The 17,200-nt window shown below is 44.7% G+C and overlaps 2 protein-coding genes across 2 annotated transcripts; both read left to right on the plus strand.

The window, feature by feature from the left end:
- Positions 1-1,772: 1,772 nt before the first annotated feature.
- On the plus strand, positions 1,773-2,828 carry LOC118667711 (olfactory receptor 13C7). Its single transcript, XM_036331489.1, has one exon. The coding sequence runs from the start codon at positions 1,773-1,775 to the stop codon at positions 2,826-2,828; it is 1,056 nt and encodes a 351-aa protein (XP_036187382.1).
- An 8,496-nt stretch (positions 2,829-11,324) lies between these two features.
- LOC118666772 (olfactory receptor 13C7-like) lies at positions 11,325-12,284 on the plus strand. The gene has a single exon (XM_036329100.1). The coding sequence runs from the start codon at positions 11,325-11,327 to the stop codon at positions 12,282-12,284; it is 960 nt and encodes a 319-aa protein (XP_036184993.1).
- Positions 12,285-17,200: the final 4,916 nt, after the last annotated feature.

Consider the following 17,200-nt stretch of genomic DNA (forward strand, 5'->3'; position numbering starts at 1 on the left):
GGTTTCAAAGCCTCCTCCTGTCCAACTCCTGGGAGCACCATTCACATTGTGGCCATGGAAATGGCTGGAGTTGTCCTGGAGTTATGCTTCAGAGGATATCGTTTATGTTGTCTACAATATAAGTGGGGTCTCCTGGAGCTCTGTGTCACTGTGGCTTGGAATGGAAGCGGCCTCATAGCCTGAGCAGCCCATACTTTCTGAGTCTCCCTACTTAAAGAGTAGCTCTGCTTTATATTTGAGGGTTCTGAATTTAAGAAAACAAAAGTTCTCTTTCATACCATCATTGCTCTCGTCTAGTCCCAATTCAGAAGAGGGTAACTTGAGGGTCAAAGAGAGGAAACGAGTTCTGAACTCTATATAGCAGGTTAGAAGGTTAAGCAGAATATAGCCCAAATTTGTGGCTTACGGCTGGATGACTTTCCACAAAGTCAATGTGATTCTGGAAGGAAGCTAAATGAGAAAAACTTAGAAAGTTGCCTGCTTGGTTCAATATAAAGAATTTTCTAATACTCCAGAGCTCTGCAAATAATGGAGAACACTGTTTGGTAATGTAGTGACCTCTTTATCATGTGAAGAGATAAAGCTGAAACTGAAAAGCCATGCTCCAGTGTGGTGCAGAGGATCTAGGATGGGATTGAGGGTTGGGCTAGATTACCTGGGGAGTGTAAGTAGTGGCAGGATATTAGTCTGGGTAACAGATATATATATATATAAAAGCCTAAGAGACCGTTATGATTGAACAACCAGTTGCTATGATGCGCACTGACCACCAGGGGGCAGACACTCAATGCAGGAGCTGCCCCCTGGTGGTCAGTGTGCTCCCACAACCAACCTCTTGTGGCCTGCCAACCTCCCACAGTACCTCCCCACAATGGCTCTGATCACTGGCCAGGCAGAGGGGCCCCACCCGTGCACAAATTTGTGCACCAGGCCTCTAGTATCTAATAAGAAGCTGAGCCAGAAGGCTCAAGGACTGTTAATATCCACTGATTCTTGTGTGGACACTCACCAGGAGGGAAGGAGACCTAGTAGAATGATAAATAAAAAAGCACCAAAGGAGCCTCCCGTAACTCCTATTCCCACCAATACCCTGAGTGCCCTTCCAGATGCTCTGGCCTCTCCTAAACCTTGTAGCTTCCCCTCCCTGCCAGACTGTGAGCCCATTTAAGCCTGGGCCATGGGCCACCCTTGTTGCTCATAGGAATTGTCATTTCTACATACTGGGTTATTAACAAGTGTTTTGATGGATGGCTGTTCAGACACAGACAAAAGGATGGATGGATGAATAGATGGATGGATGGAGAGCCCTGGAGATGGATGAGCAGCTCATGGTGTTGCCCATGAGAAAGGAGATCTTGGGAATGACAGGAGTATGTTTTCTGTGAGAATGATCTGGAGAAAAGAAATAAAGTGAGTATTCACAACTAATCATATCTCTAGCACCTGGCACAGTGGAAAAACATGGAGCAAACCTAAAGTCATTTTTATGATCGAAGTTTAATGAGGTGAATTGGCATATAAGACATGGAATCACTAAAATAAATGTGCTGTCTCTGATTAAATGCATTAAATGATTAGAACCACCATTTGAAACATCATAAATTTGATGTCTTATTGCTTCTTTTTCTTGGGGAGAAATAGAGACTGTGAACTCTCAGAACTGTTCTCTAATCACTCAGCCTGATTGAACTCAAGACCAGATGTCCTATGTGAGGCAAAGAATGTTGAGTTTGGATTTCAGTATTTTCTTCAGTTAAAAGAGGAGACCTACCATGGAAAGTGCCAACTGGACAGCCTCCGTGACAGAGTTTATTCTCCTGGGCCTCTCTGCCCACCCAAAGCTGGAGAAGATGTTCTTTGTGCTCATCCTGTCAATGTACCTGGTGATCCTGCTGGGCAACGGCGTCCTCATCCTGGTGACCATCTCTGACTCCCACCTGCACACACCCATGTACTTCTTCCTGGGCAACCTCTCCTTCCTGGACATCTGCTACACCACCTCCTCAGTTCCCCTCATTCTTGACAGCTTTCTGACCCCCAGGAAAACCATCCCCTTCTCAGCCTGTGCTGTGCAGATGTTTCTCTCCTTTGCCATGGGAGCCACAGAGTGTGTGCTGCTGGGCATGATGGCGTTTGATCGCTACGTGGCCATCTGCAACCCCCTTAGGTATCCCGTGGTCATGAGCAAGGCTGCCTACTTGCCCATGGCTGCCAGCTCCTGGGCAGCTGGAAGTGTTGCCTCCATAGTTCAAACATCCCTTGCAATGAGGCTGCCCTTCTGTGGGAATAACATCATCAACCACTTCACCTGTGAGATCCTGGCTGTCCTGAAGTTGGCCTGTGCTGACATCTCCAATAATGTGATCAGCATGGGAGTGACAAATGTGATCTTCTTGGGGATCCCAGTTCTGTTCATATTTGTCTCCTACATCTTTATCCTCACCACTATCTTGAGGATCCCCTCAGCTGAAGGGAGGAGAAAGGCCTTCTCCACCTGCTCTGCCCACCTCACAGTCGTGGTCGTCTTCTATGGGACCATCCTCTTCATGTATGGGAAACCCAAATCCAAAGACCCTTTGGGGGCAGGCAAACAGGACCTTTCAGACAAGCTCATCTCCCTCTTCTATGGGGTGGTGACCCCCATGCTCAACCCCATCATCTACAGCCTGAGGAACAAGGACGTGAAGGCTGCTCTGAGGAACCTGGTGAGTCAGAAAATCTTCACCCAGTGGTGTTTGGAGAACAGATGTCCCTGTAGTTCTGTTCCCATTGGCTGCTTTCACCCACCAATCTCAAAAGAACGTGTCCCCCAAAGAAGACACATGTGAGCAGTGATGCACCTGTCTGAAGTGGCTCAGTTGGTTGAGGATCACCCTGTCCACCAATGGGTTGCCACTTTGATTTCAAGTCCGAGCACATGCCTGGGTTGTGGATTTGGTCCCAGTTGGGGCACTTGTGGAGGGCAGCTGATTGATGTTACTCTCTCACCCCCCTCTCTCTCTCCTTCTTCCCGCCCTCCCTCTCTTCCACTCTATCTAAAAGCAATAGAAAAATATCCTCAGGTGATGATTAAAAAATAAAATGACCAGAAAATCAAATGACACATAAAATGGAAAATTTTACGGGACCTATTTTTTTTAATGTAAAACCTAATGGGAGAGTGACTTGAGGGAATGGAAGTGGAATGCTGCTAAACACACACACACACACACACAAATAATTAGTGACTTTTCTGATTCTCTACTGGGAACATCTGAACTCACCTTTGTGAGTAGGTTGCTCCATTTTGGGGAGAAAAACAGTTTAATGTACCTTGGTGTTACACAAAAAACAAAAATCCTACTCTGGAGACAGTGTGGGCAAAACTTCATGACATCTATAATAATAAAAGCATAATATGCTAATTAGACCAGACGTCCTTCTGGAAGTCCTTCCCTCCGGACAAAGCTGCAGTGGGCAGGGGCCAGGGCAGAGGCCACCGCTGCAGTGGCGGGGGGCCAAGGCCCTTGCACAAATTTCGTGCATCGGGCCTCTAGTAACAGTATAAAAACCTGTCTTCATTGTAGGTGAAATGGCACATTTTCAAATTTTATTTTTCTTGAAGGCAGGGCTAACATTGGAGATGAGAATGAAGTTGGTCTTCTTCCTTCCCCTGAGACTCAAAGGAGTTGGAACCATGGAGATTCCATGTTCCTTTGAGGGCAAGTAAGCCAGACCCTGTAACACAGGTGTGGAGGGTCTTAGCTTGGGAGCACTCATAGCTGAAATCCATTAATTCCATCCAGTTTTAAGGTTAATTTTCCTGCCCTCAGTTAGTCTTGTTCAAGTACATAGTCTGGCTCTGTAGCCTGGAGAGTTAAAGGATGGACCTATTGGAGGGAGTAGAGCAGGGTGCCACTGCCGTCTGAGAGAAGCCAGAATCAGAATGGTAAGGCGTGACAAGATTAAGGTGCCTGACAAGAGGTCCAGAAGTAAAATGTGTGAGGCTGTCAATCAGTAGAGGAACTAAAAAGGGCAAGCTATTGCAGGGCACAGAGCTTTGAATATCTTTTTCCTTGAAGTAATTGGATGTCCATTTTTTTTCCTGAGAATCAAGACTTTCTAATGAAGAAAGAAAAAAAAAAGCTCCTTGCCTGCCTTGCTTGGGTGCCCGGGATTCCTCCTGCCTAAGACATGGCCAGCAACTCTCTTTGGCCCCAGGGTGCTTTCCTGCGCATACTGGGCAGAAACATGGACACCAGTCACTGCCTGTGTGACCCCTTCCATAGTCTCAGGCTGTAAGAGTGAGCACATGGGGCATGTTCCTGTTTCACCATCTCAAAGACAGTGTTATCTGTGCCACCCTGGTGTGAACTTTTCTTTCCTTACTGAGCATGGAGTCGTTCCATGCACTTTTTAGCTCACTATAGAGAGGATGATACTAACTCGGGAATTAATTCCAACCTTTATAAGTCAAGAATTGACTTAAAAATGAAACATACCACCTGGTTGAGCATCAATCTATGAAACCAGGAGGTCACAGTTTGATTCCTGGTCAGGGCACAGGCCCGGGTTGCAGGCTCGATCCCTAGTGTGGGACATACAGGAGGCAACCGAGCAATTATTCTCTTATCATTAATGTTTCTATCTCTCCCTCTCCCTTCCTCTCTGAAATCAATAAAAATACTTTTTTAAAAAAACGAAACATAACTGAAGAGCAAAATTCCTTTTCAATAACTTTATTTCACTAGTTTTGACTTGGAAAACTGCCTAATTCCCACCCAGATCTTTCTATAGGACAGAAGGACGTGCTTGCTGCCAGCAGACAGCCTTCAGCTCTCAGTCATCCTCAGGAATTACTAAAGAGGGCTCTTAAGTAAAAAGAGCTGATTCGCCCAACATCATGCCCCCTTCCTCAGAGCAGCCCATATCCAAAGACCGATTCATGAGGGATATAAATGTCTTGCTCCCACTGGGACAATTCTGTAGTGCCAGCCCAGTTCTATGGGGTTGGCCAAAGCCTTTGTTGAAACTGCATCACCGTCCAACTTCTCCCTCTGCCCAGTCCTGCTTCCTGATCCTCCCTCCCACCAGTGTTGATCTCAAGGGTGCTTTCTAATGAACCTCCTGCACTCCAATCTCCATCTCAGAGTTTGCTTCCCGGCAAAGTCAAACTGTGACACCACGCAAACTCCAATGCTCAGGGAACACATGTTCTCTTTTCATAATCTGTGAACACTGGAAATACTTAGCGAAAATCATGCAGGATAGTTGGGTGAGGCAGTCTAGTGTAGTGTTAGCATCAGAAGTTTTGGAACCAGACGTTGGTTAGATTCCAGCTCCCCTTTATCATGCTTGTAATCTTAGTTTGTTTTATATTGTAGATAACTTTCTCTGGAATTTGCCCTCGCCCTGCCCACTATAGTTCAGTATTTCCCAATCTTTTTCTTGGCACGAAATACATAGAAAATAATGGGATTTGAATGGCGCCCTGGGGGTAAGTGGATGAGTCTATTCATGGGTGAAGGCAATTCACCTGGGGGCTTAGGTCACTGCATGTCCTACTCAGTGACCCTGGAGGGGCGAGGTGGAGGGGGCACTGAGCTTGGCATATCTGGAGCCTGTAGCACACCAGCTAGAAAGCCTACCAAAGGCAGAATGTCTTCTTCCTTCTCACCTGATTAAAGGACAGTCATGTCCCTTCTCCTGACCACAGATGGGTAGACTCTTGACCAAAATTTGGCTAACCATATTCTTCTCTCCAAGGAACTTGGGATTTGGATATAGAGCCCCTTGTTGGTTGGCATAAGGCTGGGGAGTGAACATACAACCTTGGCATATTGGGATGATGCTCTAACCAACTGAGCTACCCGGTCAAGGTGGCACAGGGTTCTTAAACTGAGAGACCACATAAACCCAAGACTGGTGTGGCCATGGGCCTTGTAAGACAGAGAAAGCTGGTCTGCAGAAAGAGATGTCAAATCAAGTGAATAAAGAGAACTAACCCACGAGAAAACAGAAATGGAAGCTGCAATACATGAGCTAAGACTTGAAGGCATTTTTTTCTTTCATTTTATGAGAAAATTAAAACTTATAGAAAAGTGGAGAGAATAATAAAAATGAACCCGTAGGTATTAATCTCTCAAATTCAACAATGATCAGTTCATGGCCAATCCTGTTCACCCATACCTCCATGGATTACTTCTCCCTCTCCTAAGTTATTTTGAAACAAATCCCAGATTATTATAGCATTTGTAGTGCAGCCTAGGTATCTGGGGTCAGGGGCCCCCTAGGTTTTAAAATCATGCTTCCCTACCATTTATACTGTATGTTTGTTCATTTACTTATAAAATGTGTAGATGTTTTACTGTACCAACATGTTACGCACACTCTAAAATGTTTACAAAAAAAATAGAAATTGAAATAGACAACAAGAGCTAATATGGGGCAAAGAATAAAACAGGGGTAGGTCAAAAACTCATTTATTAACTTAGCCGCTGACTATTCATTAAGTTGCTACAAGCCAGGTCCTACTTTTATGCTTAGGCTGCATCTGTGGACAAAACAGGGGGAAACCCTGCCTCTGTGAGACTTACATTCTAGCAGAAGGGAAACAGGCAAAAAGCAATAACCAAAACAAATAAGAAAGCAAAAGAGGATGCTGGGAACTGCATGGAATCAGGACTGAGGTATAAAGGAGGGCTGAGCACATGCGTCCAGTTTTGCTCCTTTCTGAAACCCACGAAAATGACAATAACGTGTTTTTTGTTTTATTTTTGCAATGACAAAATGTATAAGGTGAAGGAGAAGAAGGAGACATCAGAGTGATAATAGTTGGAAGGCTGGAAATATGGCTGGATGAGTAGTCATTTCCATAGTAGATTTGTTAGAACCAAATCCTAAGCCACAAACTAGGAGGGCTGAGCAACATCCAGATTTCTAGCACAAGAGAAGCCATCATACCAGGTACCTTTGGAACCAGGAAGAAGGGGGTACAACTAAGAGAAGAAGAATTCGATTAAAAACATATTTAAAAACACAGTCCCTACAACCCCTCCCCCATTGTATGACACTGGTCAACTGTCCCTTATCTGCCCCAACAAAAGGTTTATTCTCTGCAGAGTGTAAACCAACGGCTTTCTGCACTGAGGGACAGCAAGCACAGTTGAGAGCATGGGTACTGTGTCATTCCGGGGAGGAGAAACTCTCATTTCAAAGGATCAAGAATTAGAATAGCTTCTGATTTTTGCACCAGTAGTAACTTCAAATTCAGGAGGAAGACGATTTCCAATAAGTTCCTAGAATTCCATACCACACAGTGATGGTTAATTTTATGTGTCAACTTGACAGGGCCACGAGGTACCCAGACCTTTGGGCAAACATTATGCTGGGTGTGCCTGTGAGGGTGATGAACACTTGAATCGACAGACTGAGTAAAGCAGATTGCCCTGCCCAACGTGGGTGGGCCTCATCCATCCGCTGAAGGCCTGATTAGAACAAAAAGACTAAGAGAGAACTCCTGCCTCCTGACTGCCTTTGAGCTGAGACATTGGTTTTCTCTCTGACATCCTTTCCTGCGCCTGCCTTATCTCGATCACGCACCGATAAAAGTCCCTCTTCTCTCTCCGTGCCTTGCTGCTTGGGTTAGCTGAGGACACTCATTTCACCCCACATAAATGTTCTACTTCGGCCTGTTCCTAAGAATAGGAAATAAGCCATAGTGACAGCTTAGAAGCAGAAAACATAACAACCACTTCCTCTGATGTATTTCTTTTTTTACTTTTTTTTTCCAATTTAATTCTTTTTTTAAAATTTTTTTATTTTTTTATTTTTTATTGCTTAAAGTATTACAAAGGGTATTACATATTTACATATGTGTCCATTCCCCCCCACCCCCGCCCTTGACAATCCCCTGGCCTCCCCTACCCCCCAGTGTCTTATGTCCATTGGTTATTCTTATATGCATGCATACAAGTCCTTCGGTTGATCTCTTACCCCCCTCCCTCCTGCCCCACCTCTGATGGTATTTCTGTCACCTGACAGAAATACCATCACACTACAGCCATTCCCGACTTCTCCTGAATGGGCTAATACTATAAGATAATATTCTCAGGTGAGTCTTCGCCCAGATTATGGCAAGTTTTTCCTTTACATAAAAAGCTAAGTTTTTAATTGTTGTTCAGTTTTATAAAATGGAACATGCTTTGTAGGCAGATACATTTGTAGGTGGTAAAACTATGAAGAAAATCAAGAGTGTATATTTGCTTTTTATTGCTGTATAACAAGCCACCACAAAATTAGCGGCTTAAAACAACATTCAATTATTGCCTAACGGTTCTGTAAGTGAGATGTCTAGGTGGGCTCTGGGAAAATTCAGATTGTTGGCAGAATTCAGTTTAGAGGGCTGCTGGCCTAGGGACCTGGTTTCCTTGCTGGCTACTGGCAGGGCTCACTCTCAGCTTCTTGCTGTAGTTCTCAGGTCCTTGCTGTAGTCCCCTCCATCCTTACAGCCAGAAATGGCAGGCGCAGTACTCCCCGTGCTTTGAACCTGTCTTCTACTTCTGCCATTAGCCCAAGAAAACTGTCTGCATAAAAGGGCTACCTGATTGGGTCTGGCCCACTTGGATAATCTTCTAATCTTGAAGTCAACTGACTTGGGACTTTAATTACACTGACAAAATATCTTCACAGCAGCACCTAGGAGAGCGTTTGACTGAATCCTCAGAGTACAGGGATCCTGGGGTGAGATGGACATTATTAAATTCTGCCTAGAATAACATGATTTCCATGAAAGTCAGAATAGTGATTACCTCTGGAAGAGAAAGAAGAAGGGCGTTTAATTGCAGTGAGAAATAAGAGGGGATTCTAAGGCACTGGAACACCCTAATTCTTAACCTGTGGTGCTACATGACATCTATTTTACTATTTTTCCCTAATTACTACATATACACTTTTACATTCTTCTGTATATGTAATATGTTTCACAGAAAGAAAGAAAAAATCTCTGCAAGGCATAATGATCTGTGACCATGAATGTAGCATATATTTGACTCTAAGACTTTTATTTTATTTTTTAAATATATGTTATTGATTTTTTACAGAGAGGGAGAGAGATAGAGAGTTAGAAACATCGATGAGAGAGAAACATCGATCAGCCGCCTCCTGCACATCTCCTACTGGGGATGTGCCCGCAACCCAGGTACATGCCCTTGACCAGAATCGAACCTGGGACCTTTCAGTCCGCAGGCTGACGCTCTATCCACTGAGCCAAACCGGTTTTGGCAAGACTCTAAGACTTTTAGAAGCCAATGCACAATGGAGGTGTGTGTCATTTGTAAAAGAAGTGGGAAGAATCACTCAAGTCTCTTATTTGTTCCTGACATTGGGCAGCCTCCTCTTGGACACCAAAGACATCTGTGGAATGAGAGCTCAACACGTGTGCCACCCTTCATCCCCGGTATTAATGTTAGATAGAAGGGGGATATTAGAATGTGGTTGAGATGTGCCAGAAAACAGTATTCCTGGTTTAAGATGCTCCTGTCTGCTGTCTGGGTGGCCACAGCTCTCAGTTGGGTTCTTGAAAGTGGAGGATACCAGGTCCCAATGGTAAACCAGCCATGCTGTCACAGAAGCTCAGGTATGGGATACTCCTGCATCCACACATAGGAAAGACTTCAAACAACAGGATATCACTTTTGCCATCAAAAGGCCTTTTTCAAGCTCACAGCTGCTGTGAAACTCTCCTGGAAGGAGCCCAGACCTTACTCACTTATGACCCTCCCCCTGCCCTTTAAAGGCCTGGCCTATGGTAAGAGCTCAGAATCTATTTGGCGGGACACAGATAAAAGGGCACCTTCTAGGTCACTTGCTTCTTTCCAGCCCTAAGATCCTGAATTTGGAAATGGCCAAGAATACTACTGAGCTGCAAGGATTTGTCCTGTGCCATGGGTTTCACATCCTCTTACGAATATCATAGGCTCTGGGTGAGAGTTCTCACTGATTGAGGTTAATTCTGGCAGGACCAGAATGACCCTTCTTCACTGGTGCTTTCAACAGCTCAGCAGGCTGGGTACAAGGGAGGGAGGGGGAAAAAAGTATTTCTGGCAGGACTTTAGAATAAATTGGATCTTGGGGACATAATCCCAGATGTATAAAGTTTCTAAACTTTGTCACTTTAGTTTCTAAACTTTAAATTACTTCAGGGACTTGTATAATCCCCCTAGGAGGGTAGGATTTAAATGGCTTCATATATGCAATGGACGGTCCTTTGTGGCTTTTACCCAAAGACAAGAAAGCGTAGCTTTAACACATTTCAGGCTCCAACTCCTCTGGCTGCTACTTCAGACCAGATTGGCAATTTCCTGACCCCGGACTATTCCCAGACCTCAGAGAAGTAATTTTCTTTATCAATTTATCTACAAAAAAAGGTAAGAGAGCAATTTTTAAAGACGGTGTAGATGTAGACTCTTGTGGTCCCAGCCCCCTTGCTGACTTCATGCCTTGAGACTAAGTGTCATGGGGGTAACTTGAAGGAAAGAGAAAAGGACATCTCATTGGTATGAGAGAAAGTCCAAGAAGGAGAAGCTCATGAGATCACCTAGGCTCTGGGATGGAATATCATTAAAATAGTCCGTTCCAAAGTGAGTGTTAGGGAAACAAGGCCCGGAGAGGAAAGGGGACTTATCGATTCCCACACGTTGAGTGATTGGTGAAGGCCCACTTCTCCTGACAAGTGCACCAGAGGAGTTTGTCAGGTAAGTGAAGGAAGGAATGAATGAAGGAAGGAAGGAATGAATGAAGGAATGAATGAATAGCTTAGGGGCCTTTAGACTGTCAGACAGAACTATAAATGAGGAAGAGTCCTATCCAAAAGTATGTGGAGAGGGGAACCGCCAGCAATTGAGGATGGAAGAGACCAGTTAGTGCCCCAAGATCTATGTCCCAAAGGGGGGAAAAACATACAAATGAAATATAACACTTCTCACAAAATTGATTAAAATGAATCAGCCACACATGGTATAATTTGAAGTACATGAGTGATTCCTATCTTGAATTTGATTAGAATATTAAATTCCATCAGGTGACATTTCAAGCATCTCTGTGGGGTGGCCAAATAACCTCAACTAGATTTTGATCTACTTCTCTGCATTTTACTTAGAACAACACAGAGAACCATCCACGTTGCCAGAGCAGTGCTCCAGCTGTTCAGCAAGGCATTTCCCCACTGGCTTTCTGACCAATTTAGGCATCAGAGAATCATGAAGCTGGCTTTCTGACCAATTTAGGCATCAGAGAATCATGAAGCTGGCTTTCTGAGTTCTTGCAGGTGACAGAGTAAATGCACCATGGACAGGCCCAATCAGACCTCCCCAGTGGTGGGGTTCATTCTCCTGGGCCTCTCTGCCCACCCAAAGTTGGTGAATACATTTTTTGTGCTCATCCTGCTGATGTACCTGGTGATCCTGCTGGGCAACGGCGTCCTCATCCTGGTGACCATCTCTGACTCCCACCTGCACACACCCATGTACTTCTTCCTGGGGAACCTCTCCTTCCTGGACATCTGCTACACCACCTCCTCAGTTCCCCTCATTCTTGACAGCTTCCTGACCCCCAGGAAAACCCTCCCCTTCTCAGCCTGTGCTGTGCAGATGTTTCTCTCCTTTGCCATGGGAGCCACAGAGTGTGTGCTGCTGGGCATGATGGCGTTTGATCGCTATGTGGCCATCTGCAGCCCCCTTAGGTATCCTAAGATCATGAGCAAGTCTGCCTACGTGTCCATGGCTACCGGCTCCTGGGCAGCTGGAAGCTCCACTGCCATGGTGCAGACATCCCTTGCAATGCAACTGCCCTTCTGTGGGGACAACGTCATCAACCACTTCACCTGTGAGATCCTGGCTGTCCTGAAGTTGGCCTGTACTGACATCTCCATCAATGTGATCAGTATGACAGTGGCCAATGTGATCTTCCTAGGCATCCCAGTTCTGTTCATCTCTTTCTCCTATGTGTTCATCATTGCTACCATCCTGAGGATCCCCTCAGCTGAGGGAAGGAGAAAGGCCTTCTCCACCTGCTCTGCCCACCTCACAGTTGTGGTCGTCTTCTATGGGACCATCCTCTTCATGTACGGGAAACCCAAATCCAAGGACCCATTGGGAGCAGACAAACAGGACCTTTCAGACAAGCTCATCTCCCTCTTCTATGGGGTGGTGACTCCTATGCTCAACCCGATCATCTACAGCCTGAGGAACAAGGATGTGAAAGCCGCTGTGAAGAACCTGATATTTTGCAAACATTTCGCCCAGTGATGGAGGAAACGTTCTGATGGTTCTCTGCTCTCTGGCTTCTCTCACCTGAGAATCTCAGACTTCAAGATGAAGGGCCAACTGCATCAAAGGTTACACAGGCAGTCTAATTCCACAGAATGGCTATGTGTGAACAGAAAACGTTTTATGAGACTTTTTTTCACCTCATTCTACAAGCAATTCTACAAAAGTATGTTCCTGTTGGTAAAGCCGTATAGTTCTCTATCTCTGTGATGTATAGTGCACAAATTGATGTCAAGAAAAAGCAGCTCTTGAAGTTTTATTGTTTAACTTATAAAAAGCTCTAGTCTGAAGGTCTGAAACTCAATGGCTCTTTGGCTTCTTTCTTTGAATATCTTTGAGTGGGTCCTTATTTTATGTTACCCTTCAACTCTTCCTGTTCCATATTAAATAGAATATTTTTATCTTTATCCTCATTGTTTCCTTCTCCTTATTAATTCTTAAAACTGTTTCCTAAGTTGTTCCCTCCCTATGTCTCCATAAGTAACCCCTTTCCCTTCTCCTCAATCAAAGCTCCCACCAGAAAACCAGTCGTGCTCTTGGAGCAGAGAGTAATGAGGAAGACGTAGCAAACAGATGCAAAAGTCAAAGGTTCAGGCTTCTTGTCTTTTCACTTTTTAAAACATTAGTCATCTCTGGGTTCTATCCCTAGATATCATTGGCCTCCTATCGGCCATCAGAGTAATGTGGGAACTGATATGTGTCAAGGAGGATCTGGTTAATTGCTTAGTCACCTGACCTTGTTCGACCAAGCATGCAGCCACGTGGCAATCATCACTCACTTTCTACCTAAGAATCCCCAAAGCCACAGACAGGTCAGAGGGAGATGCAAGTGAGCTCACCAGGAGACATCTAAGATTCACCTGCATAATTGGTGAGGAATTCCAAGCCAGCTCCCAAGAGTAATCAATCTAGAAGTCCAGAGAAAGGAGGGAGCAGAATGGAAAACCTCTGACAGTTCATAAGGACTTTTAATCCAATAAAGAAGAAACAAACTAACAACCCAAACCATCAGTCTTTGCTGATAAAGACCGATTGCAGGAAGGCGATGTAAATGTTGAAGAAAATTCTCTTTAGTATTCTCAGGGAAATTCAAGGTAAACTCTTTTGGGGGACAGGAATACTAACATATTATTACCCTTATTCAAATGTATTATTTCAACTTCACAGTTTGGGGTCAGTGATTTCTCATGCTTTTATTCTAGTGACTAAAACCCCAATGAAATCTTTAAGATGAAATTCTGAATGGAGCCAGAATGGAGGTAGAAGATGGTGGAGGGAATAGGGTTGTGCCAGCTCAGACTGCCCTTCATCTCCATCCCCCAAGGGTTCCTCAATCCAGAGTCACCACCCAACTCAAATGGAATCCATACCATTGTCGCCAAGAAAATTAGAAATTTTATAAGCATATTCTTGCTCCATACCAAAAATAAATTTGAGACACTTAGGGGGAAAATATAATAAAAAATAAATTACCCAGTTAATCATTAAAGAGATAAACAACCTAAAAACACCAACCACCTACTAAGAAATGGAGAAATTGTCATGCCAGGCCCAGAGTTTCACAGATGAATGTTATTAAATATTCACGACACAGAAGGTTTTAATACTGTTCAAATAATTACAGAGCATACAGCAAGATTATCTTCCAAATTCCTTTAACCAGCCAGCAAAACATGAGAAACATGTACTATACTCATGCTTCTTCTTGTGATTTTGTGAGATGATACAATGCCTGTATGATGAGATGAAGTGAGGTGAATGACGTAGGCATCATGACGTCGTGTTAGGTTACTATTGACTTTCTAGTGAAAGATCGGAAGGAGGACCGATCATCTGCTTTTGTTTTTGAGAGTATATGGCTTCTTCACTCTGTATACTACCCCTGGCTTCAGCATATGCCCTGCGGCATTGCCACACAGTACCAGAGTTCATCTGTCCTTCCGTGGTTTATGCCTTGGTGCCTTTGTCCTTTATTTTATTTATTTTTTTAATCCTCACCCAAGGATATTTTCCCATTGATTTTAGAGAGAGTAGAAGAGAGAGGGAAAGACAGAGAGAAACATCGATGTGAGAGAAACACATCGATTGGTTGCCTCCTGCACGAGCTCCGACCAGGGCCCAGGCTAGGGAGGAGCCTGCAAACCGGACATGTATCCTTGCCCGGAATGGAACCCAGGACTGTTGGAAGCCGATCCACGCTGGCTGCTTGAGGCAGTCCCTGCAGGGATGTTTCAAGGAACCTTGAAATAGAGATGAGAAACGCCACTAGCCTTTGGAATGGAATGGATGGGGTTAAGATCAAACAGGATAAATGCAGATGTAAGAGGACAATAGGGGGAGGACCCTGGCTAGGAGAGGAAAGGTTGTTTCCCCAGGTGAGGACCACATAGTATAAATACAGATGTTAGATGGCAATAAAGAGGAGAACCTGGCTATGATGATCACCAGAACACTGCCTCCGAGTCATTCATTCTTCGCCGACTCCGTCCACACCTTTGGGAACCCCTGGACCCGCTGGGGCTGGACCCCAGCACAGGACCCTTTGGTGAGCAGGCCAAAACTCTATCCCAGGGGTCCTCAAACTTTTTAAACAGGGGGCCAGTTCACTGTCCCTCAGACCATTGGAGGGCCGGACTATAGTTTAAAAAAAAACAACTATGAACAAATTCCTATGCACACTGCACATATCTTATTTTGAAGTAAAAAAAACAAAACGGGAACAAATACAATATTTGTATTTGCATGTGGCCCGCGGGCCGTAGTTTGAGGACCCCTGCCCTATCCACTGAGCCAAGCCGGCTAGGACTGTACTTCAATGAAAGTAGGTTCCATTGGGCATCTTCTTCAGAAGGGCCTGGTTTTATCACAATTAAAGACTTGCTTTGGATGCTATCCTGTATACTTAGTCAACTTCAACTCAGCAGCCTTTAGCAGATGCAGCCTTTCTCTCCAGTAATTGTTGTAATCTCAGTCCAAGCCTATTCCTGAGTGCGTAACCATCCCTTACTTGCAGTAAGGCAGTGATCCTGGTGTCACTCCTCTCCGGGGATCCTTGCTGCAGTCTCTGTACAGGCTCCGTGCTTTCTGGCACTGCACATGGTTGTCAGTCGAAATGCATTTTGTGTTTGTCTCTTACCCATACATTTCATGCCTTTTCTATCTTAAATAAACACGTCTTGCTCACTGTGGCCATAACTTTTGCAGTTTGAGGTTCAACAGCAAAACTAGCAATAACTTCTTTGTCCTTCTTCACAATTTCACCCAGCGAAGATTTGTTCTTAGTGTAGATCTTAGCAACCTCAGCATACTATTTATTTATTTTTCTTTAAGCTGAAAACTTTCACCTTTTCACTTAAAGGAAGCATTTTATGGTTTCTCTTTGGCATATCCAAACTGTAGCATCACTACCTCTGCGCTTTGGGGCCATTATTAAGTGAAATAAGTTGTTGTTGGGTTTTTTTTAACACAAGCACTATGAACTGTGATGGCATCTGATGCCTGAGATGGCAACGGTGATTAACAGGCTGGTGTGTCGTAGATATGCTGAACTTATCGCACCACTCAGAAGGGCACACAATTTAAAACTTATTAATGATTTCTGAAACTTTCCATTTAATATTTTTGGACTGTAGTTGACTACGGGTAACTGAAACGGTGGAAAGTGAAACTGTGGATAATGAGGGAGGGACCACTATAGGCAGCTTTATGGTGCTGGACTGGAACTCTAAACCATAGTTTCTACTTTGCCAGCTGGCTCCCTAAGGGTGCTGCTCATAGTGGGCGCTAGAGGGTGAGTGAAGGCTGGGGTGGGGAGGGAAGGGACTTGCTCCTTCCGGTTGCTTCCTGTTCCTGCCCAGGTTGCCCCTGCAATGCCCTGAGTGAGGCCCAGGAGCAGCGGCAGTGCTCCCTACTCAGTTGGGTCCAATGTCCTGCATCTTTCCACGTTCTCAGAACCAGGCTCCTTGTTCTGGTCTCGGTTCCAAAAGACCCCTCCTCAAACACCCACATAAATTCCATAGGAATCAAACATTAAAACATAAACAGTGAAAAAAATGTTCTGGGTGAGAGGGAAAGGTAAGGAGAATTCTGGAAAAGGGGCAGTTTATTCTGTAGAACCCATGATGCTTCACGACCCAACCTCCATCCCGCTACTCTATTCTCCTAAAACCAGCAGCTCAGGCTCAAAGAATATGGGTGGTGTCCTGGCTCAGTTAGGGCCCTACACAATGGAACCGTACAGGAATTTTAACTTTCTGTGTGAGGAGGTCCTGGAGGCAAGCATCAGAGTCTTAGGGCAAGAAAAAGAAGGAATGCTATGGTACCTAGAGGGCTAGATTGGTGATTCCGGGCCATAGACGGGCGGGGCTGTGGCTTTCATGTCAGTGTTGCTGGAAGAGGTGGGTGATGGGGGAGGGGCGTCCTGGCCCTGAGCACAGGGTCCTCCAAGCTTCACTAGCCTTTCTTTGCAGCTTAGGTCCCATTAAAGGACTCTCAAGTGACTGCTGCCTCACACTCCAATCCAGGCGGGCAGATTGCAGTGCCTGCCCCACTCTCAGGATGGCAGCTGCCTAAAGAGTGCCAGCTGCAGGCCACCCGGCGGCTAGACAGAAGAGCAAACAGAAGCCAGAGAAACTAGTGTAGTCGAACCACTAGAGCAGTGGTTCTCAACCTTCCTAGTGCCGCGACCCTTTAATACAGCTCCTCATGTTGTGGTGACCCCCAACCATAAAAATATTTTCGTTGCTGCTAATGCATAACTGTAATTTTGCTACTGTTATGAATCGTCATGTAAATATCTGATATGCAGGATGTATTTTCATTGTTAAAAATTGAACATAATTAAAGCATAGTGATTAATCACAAAAACAATATGTAATTATATATGTGTTTTCCGA

Source organism: Myotis myotis, unplaced genomic scaffold (assembly GCF_014108235.1).
Source record: "Myotis myotis isolate mMyoMyo1 unplaced genomic scaffold, mMyoMyo1.p scaffold_m19_p_12, whole genome shotgun sequence".
Classification (NCBI taxonomy): domain Eukaryota; kingdom Metazoa; phylum Chordata; class Mammalia; order Chiroptera; family Vespertilionidae; genus Myotis; species Myotis myotis.

Bases quoted from the DNA above. Each gene is read 5' to 3' on its own strand.
- LOC118667711 (XM_036331489.1), top strand. From the start codon at position 1,773: ATGGAAAGTGCCAACTGGACAGCCTCCGTGACAGAGTTTATTCTCCTG.
- LOC118666772 (XM_036329100.1), top strand. From the start codon at position 11,325: ATGGACAGGCCCAATCAGACCTCCCCAGTGGTGGGGTTCATTCTCCTG.